Below are 21,317 nucleotides of genomic sequence, written 5' to 3' on the forward strand. Positions count from 1 at the left end.
GTTTCCTTCCCTACCAAGAGATATGAATGTTGTCCCCAGCTCCCTACCAAAATTGCCTAACTAAGCACAGTGTGTCTATTAACGTCACCGTGTCAGCCATTGAATTGGAAGTGGGGAAGGAATTACAGTCGGACTCACAGAAAACAGTCTATTTTACAAAGTATTGATTCAGCAAACAGAGTCTATTTAAACAACACACCACAGCAAACAGTCTACAGAGTCTGATTAGGAAAGAGTCTTTACGAACAACAGCAAACAGAACGTATGACCTAAATTACAACATCTCCCAGGAAAAGCAGAGTGATTTCTCCAGCAAAATGCAGTAAGTGGAGGATAGTTACACACAAATTATATACATATAATCAATCCCATTCACTTACAAAAGTGTGGTCTCCAGGAGTGATTGACAGGGAAATTACCTAATCATGTCCATTCTGCACAGGAACAGTGATGTCACTATATGCAGTCATCCAAGCAGAGCCAACAAATTAACGTGTCCTGGTAACACAACATGTGATGGATTAGTCTACTGAGGCATGTCTGTTCTGAAGCCTTTTAATACATGGTGTTTCAAATGTTCTACATGATATTGTGTTATTAGATTTGTAACTTCCAAATATCTGAAATGTGGCATGCTTGGTGTCTGGTTAATTTTTAGGTGCTACAATGTACTGTATAGACTTGGAATTGCATTTGTGATGTGAAGAATCTTTTCTTAAGATTTTTGAGAAATCAGCTTATAAATGAAAATACCCATTTACCCTACTTTAGCTTTAATTTGGGAACATTTTTAAGTATTCCTTTTCATTTAAGAAATTACAATTGGGTTGTTAACACAATGGCTACATCTGTTTAGATTAGTTCATTGGTGCTCTTTATATGTATTGCTGATTTCTTGTGTTTTGTTTGTGAAATTCTTCAGATGATTGTTGTCCCCCTCTTCTGTCGCCTTTTTTCTTATTTGGGGTACCAAAGATTCGTCCCGTCATTGTTCCTTGTTAATCTTTTTATATGTCCTATGAAGCAATATATGTTACAACATTTTGGTTTATGTGGGATAGAGCTTGCAATAAAATATAGCCAGTTAAGTTTGTAAATCACCTCAGATCAGATTATATGCTGAAATTCAAGTTTATGTTGAATGCAGCTCTTAAAACACAGTGAGGTAAGTATTTTGGTGCAGATTGGATTATATTATATTTCATTATATGAAAAAGCACAAGGAATACATTATTCTATGTAAGCATATTGTTAATATTGGGGAGGACTGCAGCAAAATACACAACACCATTATCAAACTTGCAGAATGGGTGTATAAATAGCAAAAGAATTTCTTTATATATAAGTGGTGCATTTTGGTAGGAAGAATAATGAGGCTGCTTACTTCTTGGAAAATAAGAGCCTAAATGCGGTAGAAGTGCAAAATGATCTAGTACAGGTTCACAAATCATTAAAGGTAACAACGTAGGTTGAGTAATCCACAAAAAGTGCAAACGACGCACTTGGGTTCATTTACTGAGAACTAGGACTCAAAAACCGAAGTTATGTAAACCTTATATAGAACCTTGGTTGGACCACTGTTGGAGTTCTGTGCATAATTCTGGTCAGCATATTATAGACAGGATGTTGAAGCACTGGAGAAAATGCAAAAATATTTACAATGGTGAACTTGAACTGGGCGGGTACAACTATCCAGAAAGATTGAACATCCTGGAGGTCTTGTCTCCAGAAAAGTGAAGACAGGGTGACCTAATAGAGGTCTCTAAAATTATGAAAGGGTTCAGTAGGCTACATGTAAAGAAGATGTTTCCATTTGCAGGGGTATGCAAAACTAGGGGCCATGTATGCAATATAGTTACCAATGAGTCCAATAGAGGATTCAGGCGAAACTTCTTTACCCAAAGACTGGTGAGATTATGGAACTTGCTTCCACATGGAAAGGTTATGTAGAATAGCAAAGATGCATTTAAGGGGAAGCTAGGTAAGTATATGAGGGACAATGGAATAGAAGGTAATGCTCATAAGGGTCGTGTGGAGCGTTATGGTTCTGTACATTCTACGTTATATTCACCCAAGTTATCCATAAGAATTTAAAACTTCATTGTTGACATATTTGAGATTTCTTCATTGGCTTTTTAAAAAATTGCTTTGTGTAACAGGTTGGTGCATCAGTGGTTGACACCCTTTATCTAACCTGCCCTCAATTTCTGAACTGGATCGGGCGATGTACTTGGATCAAAGCAGGTGGATTGAAAGTGTATTGGTATTCCTAACCAGTAGATTTTCTGCACCTTGTTGGAAATACTCTACCTGCAGTGCTCTGTATGGTACTGACTGGCTTGGTTTTTACTGTTAATCAGGTAAAGGAGCTGCTCTGGAACAGTGAGTCCACTGTGCTGGCAATTTGGCTAGAGGATTTGAAATCAACGGATGAAGGAATCAAGGATATCCAACAAAATACATACGGTAATAAGTTATCTTCCAGACTGTCTGGAGTTCATTATTTTTGTCTCTTATCTAAAATCCAAATCAAATATTCAGCTTGATTTTACCAAATACGTTTCTTCTCTGTGCTTTGTAATTATGTCTAAAAATTGGCTGCTTGAAAATTACTTAGACTGCCAGGCCAGAACAATGTTCTGACGTTAAAATAAAATGGGGTGTGTGGCTTAGAATCACCCATCGGGTTCATTGTGCCTGTGCCAGCTCTTTGGAAGAGCTATCGAATTAGACCCACTCCCCTTCTCTTTCCCCAGAGCCCTGTAAATTCTTTCATTTTCAATTATTTATCCAGTTTATCCAGCTTCCTTTTGAAAGCTACTGTTAAATCTGCCTCCATTCCTCTTTCAGGCAGTGCATTCTAGATCACAACAGCTCACTGCAGAAAAAATAAATCTCTCTTCATCTCCCCTCTGGTTCTTTTGCCAGTTGCCTGAAATCTGTATCCTCTGGTTACCAATCCTGCTGCCAGTGGGAACAGTTTCTCTACATGTACTGTATCAAAACCCCACATATACAAACATACGAATTAGGAGCAGGAGTAGGCCACTCGGCCCCTCGAGCCTGCTCTGCCATTCAGTAAGATCATGGCTGAACTGATTTCTCCACATTACTACCTACCCCTGATAATCTTTCACCCCCTTGCTTATCAAGAATCTATCTACCTCTACCTTAAACTCTTCTAAATTCCAGAGGATACAAGCCTAGCCTGTCCAATCTTTCCTCATAAGATAGCCCGCCCATTTCAGGTATCAGTCTAGTAAACCTTCTTTGAACTGCTTCCAATGCATTTACACCCTTCCTTAAATAAGGAGACCAATGCTGTACACAGTACTCCAGATGTGGTCTCATTGAACATCTCAAAATTGTGGCAGTTTGTGGTACCAGTGGATCAGCTGCTGAGGGAATGATGCTGGTTTTCATCAAACAAAATAAACGAAAAAATGTTGGATCCGTTGATATGAACCCATCTGCAGTGTTGACCCTTCTGAGAATTATTAATCCGCAGCCGGGATCACGTTGTGGGGGGTGGGGCACACTTTTTGCTGATGCAAATCTGTAATCTAGTCAGCTGCAAGTCAGGTGGAGTGAAAGATGTGATGGTGAGCCTGCTTTGTGCATTGCCTTTTAACATCACTGCCCTCTCTCCAGCTGCCCGCATCCAAGTAACCTCATGAAATGAATCATTGTTCTAAGAGAAAAGGATGTTACACTTTCTGATTGGAAACTGTATTGTAACTGTACCCTTGGTCACACCAATTAAGCAATACTTGCTGTTTTTATTTTTGTTGTCTTGCAGTTCAGTTGTGGACAGTGGGAAACTACCACTGGTACCTGAAGCAGAATCTACATTTTGATTGTGATCAGGCAGGACAAATTGTGTCCCTAATGTGGGATTCTGAGAGCCCCTATCGACTGCACGTCCTCTGCAGCAGGTGGCATTACCTGTCCTATAACTGGCATTGGACCACCGATCGAAGTATGGGAGAGGACAGCACTGACTTTGCTAATGTAGCTGTGATTGATGGAGGTAAAAAGTTTGTTTAGCCTGAGACTTGTTGCTTATAGGCATCATGACCAGTAAATGTCAGTGTTGAAGTTTGTAAATATCTGCACTAACCTTACAGTTATAAATTGTATAACCATTTGAACTAAAAACATCTATTTCCACCCAGCCTTCGCACTGTCACAAGAGAGTCCATTCCACTTAAACACAGCACTGTTACGTGCAAGTTTGTCACCCATTGATTCAAATAGCAATGAATCAAGCTATTCCATTCAAAACAGTTTGCTTGTTTTTGTTTTGAAGTGAGGAATGAAAGGCTCAGCAGCCAAACAGATACTGGAATCATACAGCACAGAAGGAGGTTGCTCAATCCATTGTGCCTGTGCCGATTCTTTGAAAGAGCGATCCAGTTGCTCCCACACCCCTACTGTTTTCCCCATAGTCCTGCAAATTTCTTGTTTTCAAGTATTTATCCAATTCTCTTTTAAAAGTTGCTACTGAATCTGCTTCCACTGCCTTTTCAGGCAACGCATTCCAGATCGTCATAACTCGCAGCATAAAAACATTTCTCCTCTTCTACACCTCCCACCCTGGTTTGTTTGCCAGCATGATTCTTTTGATCAAAATGTTCAAGGTTTACTCCTGAAATTAGATGAATTAGTGCTAATAAGGCAGTAGTTGCTTTCGCACTCCAGGACAAAGGAAGGATAACATCCCAGCAGGCTTTCTGCTTCTGATTGCCAACTAGTCATCCTGTTCTAGAAAATACTTGTGTGTAAACATAAGGCAACATCGACATTCAAACTTGATGCCATCCACAGCTACATAACCTATTGATGTTCACTGCATTTAATCACACGAGGAATAATCATTTGGGTAAGGTCTCACAGGGATGCTAAAGCCTGTGGAACCATGGCCCAGTTTGAATCACTGGCACCTTCAGGAGAGGAGAAAACTGAGTTGAGGAATTTTAAAGAGTAGGGAATCCACGATCATCTACTGAGATTCTATCAGTTGTCTACATATATCTCATTTTGTGAAACCTTGCTGTGTGCAAATTGGCTGCTGTGTTTCCTACAATACAACTTTGACTACACTTCAAAAGTACTTTGGCTGTTTAGGGCACCCTGAGATCTTGAATGGTGCTGTATAAATGCAAGTCTTTTTTATAAGCTTGGTTTTACTTGAGTCTTGAAAGATACTGTGCAGTGATTTATAGGTTTCTCCAGTTACTTAATGCATCATCTAGAAGCAGTTTATGCATGTGGATTATTTCTTGCATCAGCTGGTGATCTGATGAATCAAGAAATATTTATTTTCTCAGCAAATTGAGGTTTTTGACAGGAATCAGATTAAAACTTGAATGCACTTGTACTTGAGAAACAGAGTTCGCGTTTCAGGTCGATAATCTTTTGACCTGCTGAGCGTTTCCAGCACTTTCTGTTTTAATTTCAGATTTCCAGCATCTGCAGCATTTTGACTTTGCACTTGTGTGTTGCCTAATTGCGTGCCAAGATGTTTTTGCAACCAGTGAATTACTGATGAAGTTTAGTCAAAGTCGTTATATACGCGTATTTACAGATTATTGTTTTCAGGTACAACATTAACTGAGATTCCTTAGAGTTAATTTTCCTGTTTGAAGCTTGCAAAATATCAGATCTCGTCAATGACAGAAAATCAATAACTTTTAAAAAATATCACTTTGATTTAAATAATACTTGTTTTCATTTTCTTGACAATGGCAGATAAAGTACTAGTGACACCTTTTCGCCAAACAGTGGTGCCTCCACCAATGTGTGCATATGAGTTGCAGCTGCCCTGTGCTGTGAATCAGATTATGTTCACTTCAGATCCACAGAGGAGCAATGATTTTGCAGTCCTGACAACAGATAATCGGATTTCAGTGTGCGAGGCTGGTGAGTCTGCATGGTTACTGGTCAACTGCTTCATTACAAGAATTTTTGAACAAGCGAAAAGAATAACACCATTTTATGGTAGGCTGCATTTGCTGATAACGCAACCACTAAGTGACACGTGCGCAAATGCAGCCTCATCTACTGAAATGTCTCTGTCAGTAATAATGATGGCACTGCTCAGTTTATCAGATAAAACAAATTAAACTCAAATCCCCTCAATTTCTGCCATTGAGCTTCTCTTCGCCGCTCCCTCACGTGCCCATCCACTCACCGCTCACTCCCCGCCTCACCACTGCCTTCCCTCAGCCACTTGCTCCCGCCCTCGCCGCTCGCTGCCCGCTGCCTCCCCCCATCCCAGGCCACTCACTCCAGGTCTTGCTGCTCCCCGCCCCACCCCTCAGCCACTCGCTGCAGCATTGCCCCATCACCCCTTGACTGCTCGCTCCCCGTCTTGCCGCTTCGGCAGTTCGTTCCCGACCGTTTCTTCGGGCGGCGCGGTGGGAAGCAATTAGACAAGGGGGGGGGAAGTGTCAAGGGTGGGAGCGAGTGGCCGAGGGAAGGCAGCGGTGAGGCCAGGAGCAATCGGCTGAGGGGAAAGCGCAGAGGGCAGGAGCAAGTGGCTGAGCCGGGAAACGAGTGGCCGAGAGAGGAAGTGGCGAGGTGGGAAGCGAGCGAGGGCCGGAACGAGTGGCTGAGGGAGGAAGTGGCGAGGGCCGGAGCGAGTGACTGAGAGAAAACAGTGGCGAGGCGGGATGGAGTGGGAAATTGAAAGCAGTGATTGAAGCGGGCATGGCGGGAGGGAGCAGGGTACTGTTCGGGGGAATGGAGGCAGCGATCGTGGCTACTGAGGCTGAGGACATCATTGCGTGGTGACGTCAGCACGCATGCACACATTCATACTGGCAAGCTGGCAAATGTTTGCATGCACTGATGACATCTGCGTTCGCTCTGCATATGCTGTGCGTTGTCAAGAGTCGCTGTGGTAATAAGTAAACTGGCATTGCATAACAGGCCATTCATTCCATCAAACCCCCATTGCTTCCACACATTAAGAACTGTCCAGTCCGTCACAGACCAAAACACAATCCATTTAATCTTCTGAGTGAAGGCTGTCAAAGATTTTGTCCTGCAGCCTTTCCTCAACTAAATTGAGCAAAAATTCAGAATATTACATAGAATCTGCAGCACAGAAACGCCATTCTGTGTTTGTTCCTTATGAGCCTCTTCCCACTCTTTATTTCATCTCACGCATCAACGTATCCTTTTTATTCCTTTCTCTTTTGCGTGTTTATCTAGCTTTCCCTTAAATGCAACCAATCTCTGTAGTAATGAGTTCAGTATTCTTACCACTCTCTGAGTAAAGAAATATTTGCTGTTTTCCTCATTGGATTTATTGATTATCATATATTTATGGCCCCTAATTTTGGTCTCCCATGCAAGTGGAAACATCTTCTCTATGCCTATCCTGTTGAACCCTTTCATTATTTTAAAGACCTCTATCAGGTCATCATTTCTAAAGAAGGGAGTTCCAGCCTATTCAGCCTTTCTTGATAGGTATAATCTCTCAGTTCTGGTATCATCCTTGTAAATTGTTTTGTACTTACTCCAGTACTTTTTATATCTGTGAATCCTTAAATCCTACATTGTCTATAGTTCAGTGGTTTCTTTGTGTTAGCTGCAGTGGCTCATTGACCAACAAGTTCCACAGAACATTCAATTATCTCTATCCATAATTTCATCAAAAATAACTGTAGTTGATATGTGTTAGCCTTGGCTCAGTGCTGAGTTTTGAGTTCAAGCCCTACTTCAGATTCTTAAGCACATGATCCAGGCTGACATTTCAGTGCCATATCGAGGGAGTACTGTACTGTTGGGGGTGCTGTCTTTTAGATAAGATGTTATGTCACATCTGCCCTCTCAGATGGATGTAAAAATCCCATGGCGCTAGTCACAGAAGGACACCAAAGATCTCAGATATTTATCCCTCAACTAACAACACTCAAACAGATTAACTGGTCAGTATCACATTGCTGTTTGTGGGAGCTTGCTATGTGCACATTGGCTACTGTGTTCCCTACATTACAACAGTGACAATTCAAAAGTACTCTAGCTGTGAAGTGATTTGGGATGTTCTGAAGTTGTGAAACACGCTGTACAAATGCATGTTTTTCTTGATTAACAAAATGCAAAACTTTTTGTTGAATTATTAAAAGAATTTTCAATTAGATTTGTATTTTCACTTTTTTCTTGAGCAGGTGAAGGTGTAAATCAAGACTCTACAGTTAAAATTGGTGCTCTTGGTGAAAGTGGATCGAAGATACGCATCCTAACTCCCAAACTGGTAAAAACATACAGGTTGGTTTATTTTGGTGGTATTTTTCTTGCTTTCTCGTTCATGAACTCTTCGTGCCATACACAATTCATGGCAAGATGGTTTGATCCCAGACTTCACAACTGTTGCTGTGAAAATGACCATTAGTAGATGTGGGAGTAAAGTTCAGAGATGGCTTTCCTTTACTGCCTGTAAAATATCTGGTCTTCGTTCATTAGTGAAGGGCATTGATTTTAAACTGCCCTGGTTTGTTCTTTAGATGTCCAATGATAATGTAGATCCATGGGCGTGTCCGCCCAGAATGATTTGAAGTTTGAATCCATTGCTGCACAATGGGGAATTATGGTGGCCATTCACACCTACTTATGATATCATAGTTTTCTTACAGCCCTCTTTAAGTTTAGAGGTTGGAGCTTTCCAGATGCTTGAGATACTCCCGAGTCTGGGCCGAAATTGCAAAAGTCACCTGATCCTCAGCAGCCATCTTATTGCAGCATTTAACGCCCATTGTGGTTCATTTAAAAAGAATATTCAGCTCTCGAAGATTCTATGCTGAATACAGTCCATGTTTAAAGTTATGAATAGGACATGCCTTTACTGGACATGACAATTCAGGCGCCATGCAAGAGAAACAAGGCTAACACACCCAAATACAGTAACTCAAACCAGAGCCTTCCCAATAATGACTCCTGCAGGCTAGTGCAGAAGTGCAGCCTAATGCTGCCAATGCACCCAAGAGCTAGTCCCTGAACCAAGTCACACTGCAAGTTTGGCTGAGTATTTTATCACACGAGTATGTATGGTGCAAATTATATACTGTGCACTAAGAATGTAACAAGATATGACAATATATTACAACCAAACACAATAGAAATAGAAAATACATATTGAAATATTAACATCACTGAAGTTTTCCCAACTATTTTTCATTTCTTTTTAAAAATTGAACTTTGGAAACATCATTTGCTGCCCAATTTTGGATGAATTCTTTTACATAAGAATGATTAAATTTTTAATTAATTTTTGTTCCAACCTTTTGTTTTTGTGGAAATGACAGAATTAATTTTGAAGAAGGAAAGAGTGAATCCCTGAAGCCATTGAAGTTGCGTATGATAACCTGGGTAAAGGAAAATATATTTCTGGCTCTGAGTCAAGGTCCGAGGACGTCGCAGACTGTTGTCTGTCAGCTGATAACTTCATCAGAGAAGACTCAGGAGGGAGAGATTCAGATTAGGTATGGAATCTGACCTGTCTTGGAAGGATTATCAGTTTTGTAGAGCCCCAAAACTTTAAAAAAAAATCCTAATACTGGAATTCTGAAAGTGCAGAGTTCATACTTTTGTAGCATACCAGGAGCACAGTGTTTGCAACTTATGGTATTGCTAAGTTATGGTATTTACAATAGCTTCAATCATGGGTGTTAGGATTGGTGGGATTGGCTGGTGGGCAGCGATTGGGGGGGGGGGTGCGAGGCGGAATTTTTTTAAAGCATTAATGAGTGCAGTGATTTTGGGGGTTATATTATGGAATTCAGTAAATATTGGCATATTGAAGTACATGCTATTTTATAAGTTTGTTTTTGGTCTTCATTATTTCCCTCCTGATTGCTCACCCACGCCCTTGCCAGCAAGTCCACCATGCTGTGCACCAGAATTAAGTCTCTGCTCTCTCAAGTTAAATCTATTTAATTAGAATGTGTCTTTGATTCTTTTACTCAGCAAATGTCCCTCCCCCATATGTACAGCATTTGTTTTTATTTGTTTGTACAGAGTCTTGATGTCCAAGTTGCCGATGTGTGAATTGCTATATCAACTATAAACTGGAAATACTCAGCAGGTCAGGCAGCATCCATGGAGGAGTGTTACCTAATCTGATGAGTATTTCCAGCATTTTCTGTTTATATTTGTTTTCTGGGATGCACAGTATTTTGCCTTTTGTATTGCTGTGTCTCATATTGTCCTTAGATTCTAATCCTGTTTCCTGAGGGCCTGCTGGATTTCTTTTTACAGTTATGGTGTTAATTGTTCCAGGTCTCCTATAACTGTGGATGGTCACGTGATCAACCTGTGTCACAACCTGAAGACACGGAGTGTTGCCTTGGAGCTCTCCAGTGGGCAGATTCTAAGATACCTTTGGGGTTTGTATATTTCTAATCAAACACTTAAATGGAACTTGACCAGTATTTTATTATCTGCCTCTGACCAGTTCTTTGGAATGTGAGCTTCTGTTAGGGAGCCTTGTTTTCCAGGACTGCATATCAAGACTGAGAAATCGTGGCCTTGCTCCCTGTCATTCTCCAGATGTTGCTTTCACTGGACTGAAAATTCCCATGGGAAAGCCCTTCCTGCGGACAAGACACTTTCATTACATCACACTCTCAGCAAAGGATGAACAGGCTGGGTCTGTCTTTTCTCTTGAAAAGCAAAGATTGAGCAGTGACCTAATAGTGGTCTTTAAAATTGCAAAAGCTTTGATAAAGTAGACAGAGAGTGTTTCCACTTGTGGGGAAGAGCACAACTAGAGGTCATTAATATAAGGTAGTCACCAAGAAATCAAATAGGGAATTCAGAATAACCACCTTTACCCAGAAAGTGGTGCGAATATGGAACTCGCTACCACAAGAAGTAGTTGAGGTGAATAGTATTGATGCATTTAAGGGGAAACTAAATATGCATATGAGGGAAAACGGAATAAAGGGTTTTGCTAATGGAGTTGATGAGAAGGAAGCTTGACATGGATTGGTTGTGCCGAATGGCCTGTTTCTGTGCTGTATATTCTGTGTAATTGTTAACCTTTGCAAACATGTAGAAACAATTTTGAAAGTCTCTGTTTTCTGCCCCTCCCATCTCCCGCCAAACTTTCACCTTGAATTCGTTTTGTGGTCATAACACTTCAACATGCCCCTGTGTCTACATATCGAGCTTAATCTCAGTAATGCTTTGAGGTGCAGTATTGTCTGTTTCTTCTCATCGTTGGGCAGTTAACACTGTCAATTCCAAGGTTACTTCCCTTTTGGGGAGTTGACTAAATCTACTTCTTAACAAAAATATAGTTGAGTTTGTTTTGTACTACAGTTCTTGGTAACAGTTGCGTTCAAATAATAATGGCCAGTAAGGCATATTAATGGCTGCTGAATTTTTGTTTGGTCATTATTAAGACATCTGCAAACGCGACATGAAATCCTGTGACATTGATCACAAGTCGTGGGAGTCAGTTGCCAGCGTTCGCCAGAGTTGGCGGGCAGCCGTAAAGACGGGGCTAAAGTGTGGTGAGTCTAAGAGACATGGTAGTTGGCAGGAAAAAAGACAGAGGCGCAAGGGGAGAGCCAACTGTGTAACAGCCCCGACAAACAAATTTTTCTGCAGCACCTGTGGAAGAGCCTTTCACTCTAGAATTGGCCTTTATAGCCACTCCAGGCGCTGCTTCACAAACCACTGACCACCTCCAGGCGCTTATCCATTGTCTCTCGAGATAAGGAGGCCAAAGAAGATGTAATAAGTGACTTTGTGTTACATGTCTTTATATATAGTTTAGAGAATTATAGATCTGTGGATGTGCGATGAGAAGGAATGGTACTAAAAGCCTATGTGTGTTTATTTTATAACCAAAAGATCTCCGCCCCACCATTGGCACCGTGCCTTCAGCTGCCTTGGCCCAAAGGTCTGGAATTCCCTCCCTAAACCTCTCCTCTTCTCTACCTCTCTTTCCTCCTTTAAGACGTTCCTTAAAACTCGCCTCTGTGACTCGGTGTGAATAACACACGGTGGTTGATAACACTCCTGTGAAGCACCTTTGAACTATGGAAAATGCTGTATAAATGCTGCTGCTGCTTGTTACAGCAGTTGTTGTTGTTGCAGCCATAGTATAATAAGATTTCAATGTTTCTTTCAGCCACAGATTCCTCTGAGGCATGTGTGAAACCGTGGAAGTCAACTACTGGATGTTTAGTACGATTTCCTCAGCCTTGTGTAGAGACAGCTCTATGTACTGTTGATGGAGAGGTAAGCAGGTCTGTCTTCCTCTGCCAGTTTTTTCTCTTCTCTTCCCTACTTCCTGAAAGCATCGGCTCCTTGCTGGAGTGCTGTTCCATATGCACCAGATGCAATCGGGATCCTTAGACAGAACGCCGTTCTTAATGGGAGTTCCTGAACACTGAGTGTAAGCAGGCTGTTTGACATAGTGGGATCACAGTGAAACCTGATCCTATCCCTATCTGGCATCCACCTGTGTTTCCAGCAGTGTGTGCTGAACAGCATTGAGGAGCAAACTCTGCGTGATGTATCTCTCCTTAATTGAGAGTTAAATATAGGGACCCTATTGATAACCATTGGAGATCATACAACTCATCGACTCTTAGACCTTCCTGGTTTTTTATGGCTCAGCTACTCATTTTTGTTAACCAACAGAAGTAATGGATGGGTTATTTTAGTGATTTAAACATCTGTATCTAAAATTGACTTCAGTATTTCCTATCTGCTTTCTCCTATAGGAAATGGTCTTGGGTCTGACAGAAAGATCTCGCTTTTTTATTAATGACTTAGAGGTAAGTTATGTGATTTCTATAAAGCATTTTTCTCTTTGCAAAAGGCACGAATGGCACTTTTGAAATTATTTTGGGGTTGTTTATGTTCTGAACAGATAGCCTCCAACGTTACTTCGTTTATAGTTTATGATGAGTTCCTGCTGTTCACGACCCATTCACACACTTGTCGCTGTCTCAATCTAAGGACTACATTAAAAGGTGAGTGTGTAAAACCCACGCAAAACTTATGCAATCTGGATTAAGACATTCAAAGATCAGTATTATTAGATAGACTTGTTAAAGGAGTTTTATTTGTTACAAGAAGGGGAAATTTCTCTTGCCACTCACCAGCCCATATACAACAACCTTTCTGCCATTTATCACAATGTAAGTTCAAGTATCTGCTTAAACCTATGCAAGCAATTTTTACATCTGATACTAAATCACTAAACTCTTCTTAACTAGCAAATTGTAGGTCTTTGCTGTTTTGGTTGTGCTTGTTGGCAGCTTGCTATAACTTTTTAAGTAAGACTTTGACTGTCTGAGATTGATTGAATTTGCTGTCTCCACAAACAGCTTTGTCACACCTTTCAAGTAGTGATTCCCAGCCCAATGACGAAACAGTTCGTCGAGTGGAGAGAGGATCTCGCATAGTGACCGTTGTACCCCAGGACACCAAGCTCGTCCTCCAGGTTAGCAACGTTATTACTGAAATGAGTTAGTGTCCTTTCTCTTATGTGCAGTGCAGTACCTAGGAGAAGGGGTATAATAATTGTTAACAAAACAAAACAGCAACCTGTTTTTTTAAAGAAATAAATAACTTTCCTTTGAAGTTGTGATTCAGCTCTAACACTGAATAGCTTGTGATTTCCAGAAGATTTGTTGAGAGTCTACTGTGCTACACAGGTGGGCACAAATCCCACACCTGCAACATCACAGCAAATTTATCTTTTAGTTTCTAGGTTTACACACAAAGGATAGAGGAAATCTGGAATTCTGTTCCTCAGAAAGCTGTTGAAGTTGAGAGTTAATTGAAATATTTCAGAGCCAAGGCAGGTAGCTGGAGTTGAGATACAGATCAGCCATGATCTGATTGAATGGTGGAGCAGGCTCGAGGGGCTGAATGATCGTCTCGTGTTCCTGTGTTCATCAACTTGCTGACATAATTAAGGTGGGCGGCAGGGCCTCCTTTAATGCTCTTATCATTCTGTGATTCTGATATGTGATGCCTAATGACTGGCACTAGTGACTAAATAACTTGATTCTTTACTTAATGAACAAAATACCAACCTACTGCCAGCTATTGGCCAGCACATCAACACCAGCTATATAATTGAATGGCAGGACAAGCTCGAGGGTCTGAATGGCCTACTCCTGTTTCTACAATCACTATGTTCCTATGAGCAAGATACAGCAGACAGAGTTTAGCCTCAATGTTTCACCACTTTCAGGAGAAGTGATGGAAAACTTTAAAGAATCATACAGCACCAAAAGGACATGTAGCCCATTGTACCTATGCTGACACTTTGAAAGAGCTATCTTAATTAATCCTACGCCCTCCTCTTTCTCTGTAACCATGCAAATGTTTCCCTTCAAGTATTTATCTCGGGGGCAATCTTTATAAAAGTTTTTTTTTTAAAAAGGAAGGTTGCTGGGGTACGAACATGCGAATTAGGAGCAGAAGGAGGTCACTCCGCCCCTCGAGCCTGCTCCGCCGTTCAACAAGATCATGGCTGATCTGATTGTAACCTCAACTCCACATTCCCACCTAGCCCCAATAACCTTTCATCCCCCCTTGCTTATCAAGAATCTATCTACCTCTGTTTGAGAAATATTCAAAGACTCTGCTTCCACCACCTTTTGAGGAAGAGAGTTCCAAAGACTCACAACCCTCTTGACAGAAAAAATTTCTCCTCATCTCTGTCTTAAATGGGCAACCCCTTATTTTTAAACAGTGACCCCTAGTTCGAGATTCTCCCACAAGAGGAAACATCCTTTCCACATCCACCCTGTCAAGACCCCTCAGGATCGTATGTTTCAATCAGGTCGCCTCTTACTCTTCTAAACTCCAATAGATACAAGCCTCGCCTGTCCAACCTTTTCGTCGTAAGACAACCTGCCCATTCCAGGTATCAGTCTAGTAATTTTCTCTGAACTGCTTCCAACATATTTACATCATTCCTTAAATAAGGAGACCAGTACTGTACAGAGTACTCCAGATGTGGTCTCACCAATGCTCTGTATAACTGAAGCATAACCTCCTACTTTTGTATTCAATTCCCCTCGCAATAAACTATAACATTCTATTAGCTTTCCTAATTACTCGCTGTACCTGCATACTAACTGTTTGCGATTCATGCACCAGATCCCTCTGCATTTCAAAGCTCTGCAGTCTCTCCCAATTTAGATAATATGCTTCTTCGTCCTGCAAAATGGACAATTTCACATTTTCCAACATTATACTTAATTTGCCATATCTTTGCCCACTCACTTAACCTATCTATATTCCTTTGTAGCCTTCTTATGTCCTCTTCACAACTTACTTTCCTGCCTGTCTTTGTGGCATCAGCAAATTTAGCAACCATACCTTCAGTCCCTTCATCCAAGTCATTTATATAAATCGTAAAAACTTGAGGCCCTAGCACTGATCTCTGTGGCACACCACTCATTACATCTTCCCAACCAGAAAATGACTCATTTATGCCTACTCTCTGTTTCCTGCTAACTAGCTAATCTTCCATCTATGCCAATATGTTATCCCCTAGGAAATCTAACAGTACTGCAAGCTGTGTAAAGTCCTTTGATCAGAGTCTTTAACCAGGGCTGCATGGCTTTGGTTTCCTAGAAACTATTCTTCATTTCACCATCTTCAAATAAACCAGGAAATAAGGATTGCCTTAAAGTACAAAAAAATTGTCAGTGCTGCCTAGGAAACTGCTCCTAATCTTCATGATCCTTTGTTGCTTTTCACTAATCGTGTGTATAGCGATAGAAACATTGAAAAATAGGAGCAGGAGTAGGCCATTTGGCCCTTCAAGCCTGCTCCTCCATTCAATACCATCATGGCTGATCATCCAAACACAGTAACCTGTTCCTGCTTTCTTCCCGTATCCCTTGATCCCATTCACCCTAAGAACTATATCTAACTCTTTCTTGAATATATTTAATGATTTGGCCTCAACTGCTTTCCGTGATAGAGAATTCCACAGGTTCACCACTCTCTGGGTGAAGAAATCTGTCCTCATCTCAGTCCTAAATGGCTTCCCCCTTATCCTTAGACTGTGACCACTGGTCCTGGACTCCCCCACCATCAGGAACATCCTTCCTGCATCGAGTCTGTCCAGTCCTGTTAGAATTTTGTAAGTTTCTATGAGATCCCCTCTCATTCTTCTAAACTCTAGCGAATACAAGCCTAATCGACCCAATCTCTCTTCATACGTCAGTCCTGCCATCCCAGGAATCAGTCTGGTGAACCTTTGCTGCACTCCCTCCATAGCAAGAACATCCTTCCTCAAATAAGGAGAGCAAAACTGCACACAATACTCCAGATTTGTTCTCACCAAGGCCTTGTATAATTGCAGCAAGACATCGTTGCTCCTGTACTCGAATCCTATCACTATGAAAGCCAACATACCATTTGCCTTCTTAACTGCCTACTGCATCTGCATGCTTACTTTCAACGACTGGTGCACAAGGACACCCAGGTCTCGCTGCACCTCCCAATTTCCCAATCTATCGCCGTTCAGATAATAATCTGCCTTTCTGTTTTTGCCACCAAAGTGGATAACCTCACATTTATCCACATTACACTGCATCTGCCATGTAGTTGCCCATTCACTCAACCTGTCCAAATCACACTGGAGCTTCTCTGCATCCTCCTCACACTCTCACCCAGCTTTGTGTCGTCTGCAACCTTGGATATATTACATTTAATTCCCTCATCTATATCATTAATATATATTGTGAATAGCAGGGTTCCTAGCACTGATCCCTGCGGTACCTCACTAGTCATTGCCTGACACTTGGAAAAAGACCCGTTTATTCCTACTCTTTGTTTCCTGTCTGTCAGTCAGTTCTCTATGCATGTCAGTACCTCACTCCCAATCCCATGTGCTTTAATTTTGCACACTAATCTCTTAATTGGGACCTTATCGAAAGCCTTCTGAAAGTCCTTATAATGGAGTGGAAACTTTTGTGTTTTATGGAGCACTGTAGTATCGTGTTCAGGGGTCTAGTTGACCAGAATCATTGACTTGACACCATAGGGAAACAGTGACATGGAGGTGAACTGAGCAGAGTGTTCAGCTCTCGACTGCTTCTGATGCTGATTCTCTTTTGAGGAGTACTGGAATTAATTTCATGAGGTATGGTCATCACGATAACTACCTCATATATCCAAGAAATATGTGTGAGTTTGCCCAAATATACAAACTTTGTTGATATCCTTATTTCAACTGTTTGTGTTAAGTGCAGTGGAATTAAAAAAAGAGTACTTTTTTTTATTCATTCAGGCATGTGGGCGTTGCTGGCTTGGCCAGCATTTATTGCCCATCCCTAATTGCCCTTAAGCAGGTGGTGGTGAGCTGCCTTCTTGAACCGCTGCAGTCCATTTGGGGTAGGTACACCCACAGTGCTGATAGGAAGGGAGTTCCAGGATTTTGACCCAGTGACAGTGAAGGAACGGTGATATAGTTCCAAGTCAGGATGGTGTGTGACTTGGAGGGGAACTTGCAGGTGGTGGTGTTCCCATGCATTTGCTGCCCTTGTCCTTCTAGTTGGTAGAGGTCGCGGGTTTGGAAGGTGCTGTCTAAGGTGCATTGCTGCAGTGCATCTTGTAGATGGTACACACTGCTGCCACTGTGCGTCAGTGGGGGAGGGAGTGAATGTTTGTAGATGGGGTGCCAATCAAGCGGGCTGCTTTGTCCTGGATGGTGTCGAGCTTCTTAAGTGTTGTTGGAGCTGCACCCATCCAGGCAAGTGGAGAGTATTCCATCACACTCCTGACTTGTGCCTTGTAGATGGTGGACAGACTTTGGGAAGTCAGGAGGTGAGTTACTCGCCTCAGGATTCATAGCCTCTGACCTGCTCTTGCAGCCACGTTATTTATAATGCTATTCCAGTTCAGTTTCTGGTCAATGATGGCCCCTAGGATGTTGATAGTGGGGGATTCAGCGATGGTAATGCCGTTGAATGTCAAGGGGAGATGGTTAGAGTCTCTCTTGTTGGAGATGGTCATTTCCTGGCACTTGTGTGGCACGAATGTTACTTGCCACTTATCAGCCCAAGCCTGGATATTGTCCTGGTCTTGCTGCATTTCTACACGGACTGCTTAAGTATCTGAGGAGTCATGAATGGTGCTGAACATTGTGCAATCATCAGCGAACATCCCCACTTCTGACCTTATGATAGAGGGAAGGTCATTGATGAAGCAGCTATAGATGGTTGGGCCTAGGACACTGCCCTGAGGAACACCTGCAGTGATGTCCTGAGACTGAGATGATTGACCTCCAACGACCACAACCATCTTCCTTTGAGCTCGGTATGAATCCAACCAGCCGAGGGTTTTCCCCCTGATTCCCATTGATTCCAGTTTTGCTAGGGCTCCTTGATGCCATACTCGGTCAAATGCTGCCTTGATGTCAAGGGCAGTCACTCTCACTTCACGTCTTGAGTTCAGCTCTTTTGTCCATGTTTGAACCAAGGCTGTAATGAGGTCAGGAGCTGAGTGGCCCTGGCGGAACCCAAACTGAGCGTCACTGAGCAGGTTATTGCTAAGCAAGTGCCGTTTGATGGCACTGTTGATGACACCTTCCATCACTTTACTGATGATTGAGAGTAGGTTGATGGGGCGGTAATTGGCCGGGTTGGACTTGTCCTGCTTTTTGTGTACAGGACATACCTGGGCAATTTTCCACATTGCAGGGTAGATGCCAGTGTTGTAGCTGTACTGGAACAGCTTGGCTAGAGGTGTGGCAAGTTCTGGAGCACAGGTCTTCAGTACTATTGCCGGAATATTGTCAGGGCCCATTGCTTTTGCAGTATCCAGTCGTTTTTTAATATCACGTGGAGTGAATCAAATTGGCTGAAGTCTGGCATCTGTGATGCTGGGGACTTCAGGAGGAGGCTGAGATGGATCATCAACTCGGCACTTCTGGCTGCAGATTGTTGCAAATGCTTCAGCCTTATCTTTCGCACTGATGTGCTGGGCTCCCCCATCATTGAGGATGGGGATATTTGTGGAACCACCTCCTCCAGTTAGTTGTTTAATTGTCCACCACCATTCACGGCTGGATGTGGCAGGACGGCAGAGCTTAGATCTGATCCGTTGGTTCTATCGCATGCTGCTTACGCAGTTTGGCATGCAGATAGTCCTGTGTTGTAGCTTCACCAGGTTGACACCTCATTTTGAGGTATGCCTGGTGCTGCTCCTGGCATGCCCTCCTGCACTCTTCATTGAACCAGGGTTGGTCTCCTGGCATGATGGTAATGGTAGAGTGGGGGATATGCTGGGCCATGAGGTTACAGATTGTGGTTGAGTACAATTCTGCTGCTGCTGATGGCCCACAGCGCCTCATGGATGCCCAGTTTTGCATTGCTAGATCTGTTCGAAATCTATCCCATTTAGCACGGTGATAGTGCCTCACAACACGATGGACGGTATCCTCAATGTGAAGGCGGGACTTGGTCTCCACAAGGACTGTGCGGTGGTCACTCCTACCAATACAGTCATGGACAGAAGCATCTGCGGCAGGCAGATTGGTGAGGGCGAGGTCCAGTATGTTTTTCCCTCGTGTTGGTTCCCTCACCACCTGCCGCAGACCCAGTCTAGCAGCTATGTCCTTTAGGACTCGGCCAGCTCGGTCAGTAGTGTGCTACCGAGCCACTCTTGGTGATGGACATTGAAGTCCCCCACCCAGAGTACATTTTGTGCCCTTGCCACCCTCAGTGCTTTCTCCAAGTGGTGTTCAACATGGAGGAGTACTGAGTCATCAGCTGAGGGAGGGCGGTAGGTGGTAAACAGTAGAAGGTTACCTTGCCCATGTTTGACCTGATGCCATGAGACCTCATGGGGTCTGGAGTCGATGTTGAGGACTCCCAGGGCAACTCTCTCCCCACTATACCACTGTGCCACCACCTCTGGTGGGTCTGTCCTGCTGGTGAGACAGGACATACCCAGGGATAGTGATTGCAGTGTCTGGGACATTGTAAGGTATGATTCCGTGAGTATGACTATGTCAGGCTGTTGCTTGACTAGTCTGTGGGACAGCTCTCCCACCTTTGGCACAAGCCCCCAGATGTTAGTAAGGAGGACTTTGCTGGGTCGACAGGGCTGGGTTTGCCGTTGTCGTTTCCGGTGCCTTGGTCGATGCCGGGTGGTCAGTCCGGTTTCATTCCTTTTTATTGACTTTGTAGCGGTTAGGTACAACTGAGTGGCTTGCTAGGCCATTTCAGAGGGCATGTAAGAGTTAACCACATTGCTGTGGTTTTGGAGTCACATGTAGGCCAGACCAGGTATGGGCAGCAGATTTCCTTCCCTGAAGGACATTAGTGAACCAGATGGGTTTTTACAACAATCGACAATGGTTTCATGGCCATCGTTAGACTAGCTTTTAATTCCAGATTTATTAATTAACTTCAAATTCCACCTTTTGCTGTGGTGGGATTGGAGCCCATGTCCCCAGAGAATAACCACTCATATCAACTATGGTAAAGAAATCTCGAAGTGAAAGATGTCATTTCCCTTTCTTTCCCCCCCCCCCCCCACCTCCCAACTTTCTTCTTGGACTATTTTACTGGTTTAAACAATATTTTTTTTTTCTACAACAGCTTACATTTATATAACACCGTTAATGTAGGAAAATGTCCCAAGGTACTTCATAGGAGCATTATCAAACTAATTTCATACTCAGCCATATTAGGACAGGGGACCGAAAGCTTGATCAAAGAGGTGAGTTTTAAGCAGCGTCTTAAAGGAGGACAGAGGGGTGGAGAGATTTAGGGAGTAAGTTCCAGACCGTAGGGTCTTGGCAGCTGAAGACACAGCCAGCAATGATGGAGCGATGAAAATCGGGTATGTGCATGAGGCCAGAATTCGAGGAGCGTCGAGATTCTGGAGGGCTGAAGGACCTTATTTGGACTGAATTGTGAGATTTATGTTCTCTGTGCAGATGCCACGTGGGAATCTGGAAGTCATTCACCACCGAGCATTGGTATTGGCCCAGGTCCGAAAATATCTGGACAGGTCTGTAAATCATTGACCCTAAGTAAAATCATAATTGAAGTTTTAAACATTTTTTGAATACCATAATGGTCAACTTTGTTAGAGTTTATGCATCCTTCTGGAAAGCTGCATTTGTTCTCCTTAGAGCAGAAAAGGTGAAGGGGAGATGTAATAAAGACAATCAAAATTATCAAGGGTTTTGGTAGAGTAAGTATGGAGATACTGTTTCCGTTGACAGATGGGTTGGTAACCAGTGGACACAGATTTAAGATCACTGATAGAGGAACTGAAAGGAGATGAGAATTTTATTTACACAGCGA

The 21,317-nt window shown here is 42.6% G+C and overlaps 1 protein-coding gene across 5 annotated transcripts in view; it reads left to right on the forward strand.

The window, feature by feature from the left end:
* The window catches only part of elp1 (elongator acetyltransferase complex subunit 1), an 89,942-nt gene that overhangs the window by 29,967 nt on the left and 38,658 nt on the right, over positions 1–21,317 (forward strand). For 4 of the 5 annotated variants that reach the window (XM_068030608.1, XM_068030607.1, XM_068030609.1 and 1 more), the window contains exons 10-20: positions 2,361–2,466; positions 3,800–4,030; positions 5,752–5,922; positions 8,175–8,277; positions 9,312–9,488; positions 10,285–10,391; positions 12,146–12,255; positions 12,744–12,797; positions 12,893–12,995; positions 13,353–13,468; positions 20,945–21,018. In XM_068030608.1, the coding sequence (XP_067886709.1) occupies positions 2,361–2,466; positions 3,800–4,030; positions 5,752–5,922; positions 8,175–8,277; positions 9,312–9,488; positions 10,285–10,391; positions 12,146–12,255; positions 12,744–12,797; positions 12,893–12,995; positions 13,353–13,468; positions 20,945–21,018 (1,352 nt within the window). The remainder of the gene's footprint in view (positions 1–2,360; positions 2,467–3,799; positions 4,031–5,751; positions 5,923–8,174; positions 8,278–9,311; positions 9,489–10,284; positions 10,392–12,145; positions 12,256–12,743; positions 12,798–12,892; positions 12,996–13,352; positions 13,469–20,944; positions 21,019–21,317) is intronic. The other variant, XM_068030611.1, reaches the window with a different exon arrangement.

The sequence above is a fragment of the Heterodontus francisci genome, chromosome 4 (genome assembly GCF_036365525.1).
Source record: "Heterodontus francisci isolate sHetFra1 chromosome 4, sHetFra1.hap1, whole genome shotgun sequence".
Classification (NCBI taxonomy): Eukaryota; Metazoa; Chordata; class Chondrichthyes; order Heterodontiformes; family Heterodontidae; genus Heterodontus; species Heterodontus francisci.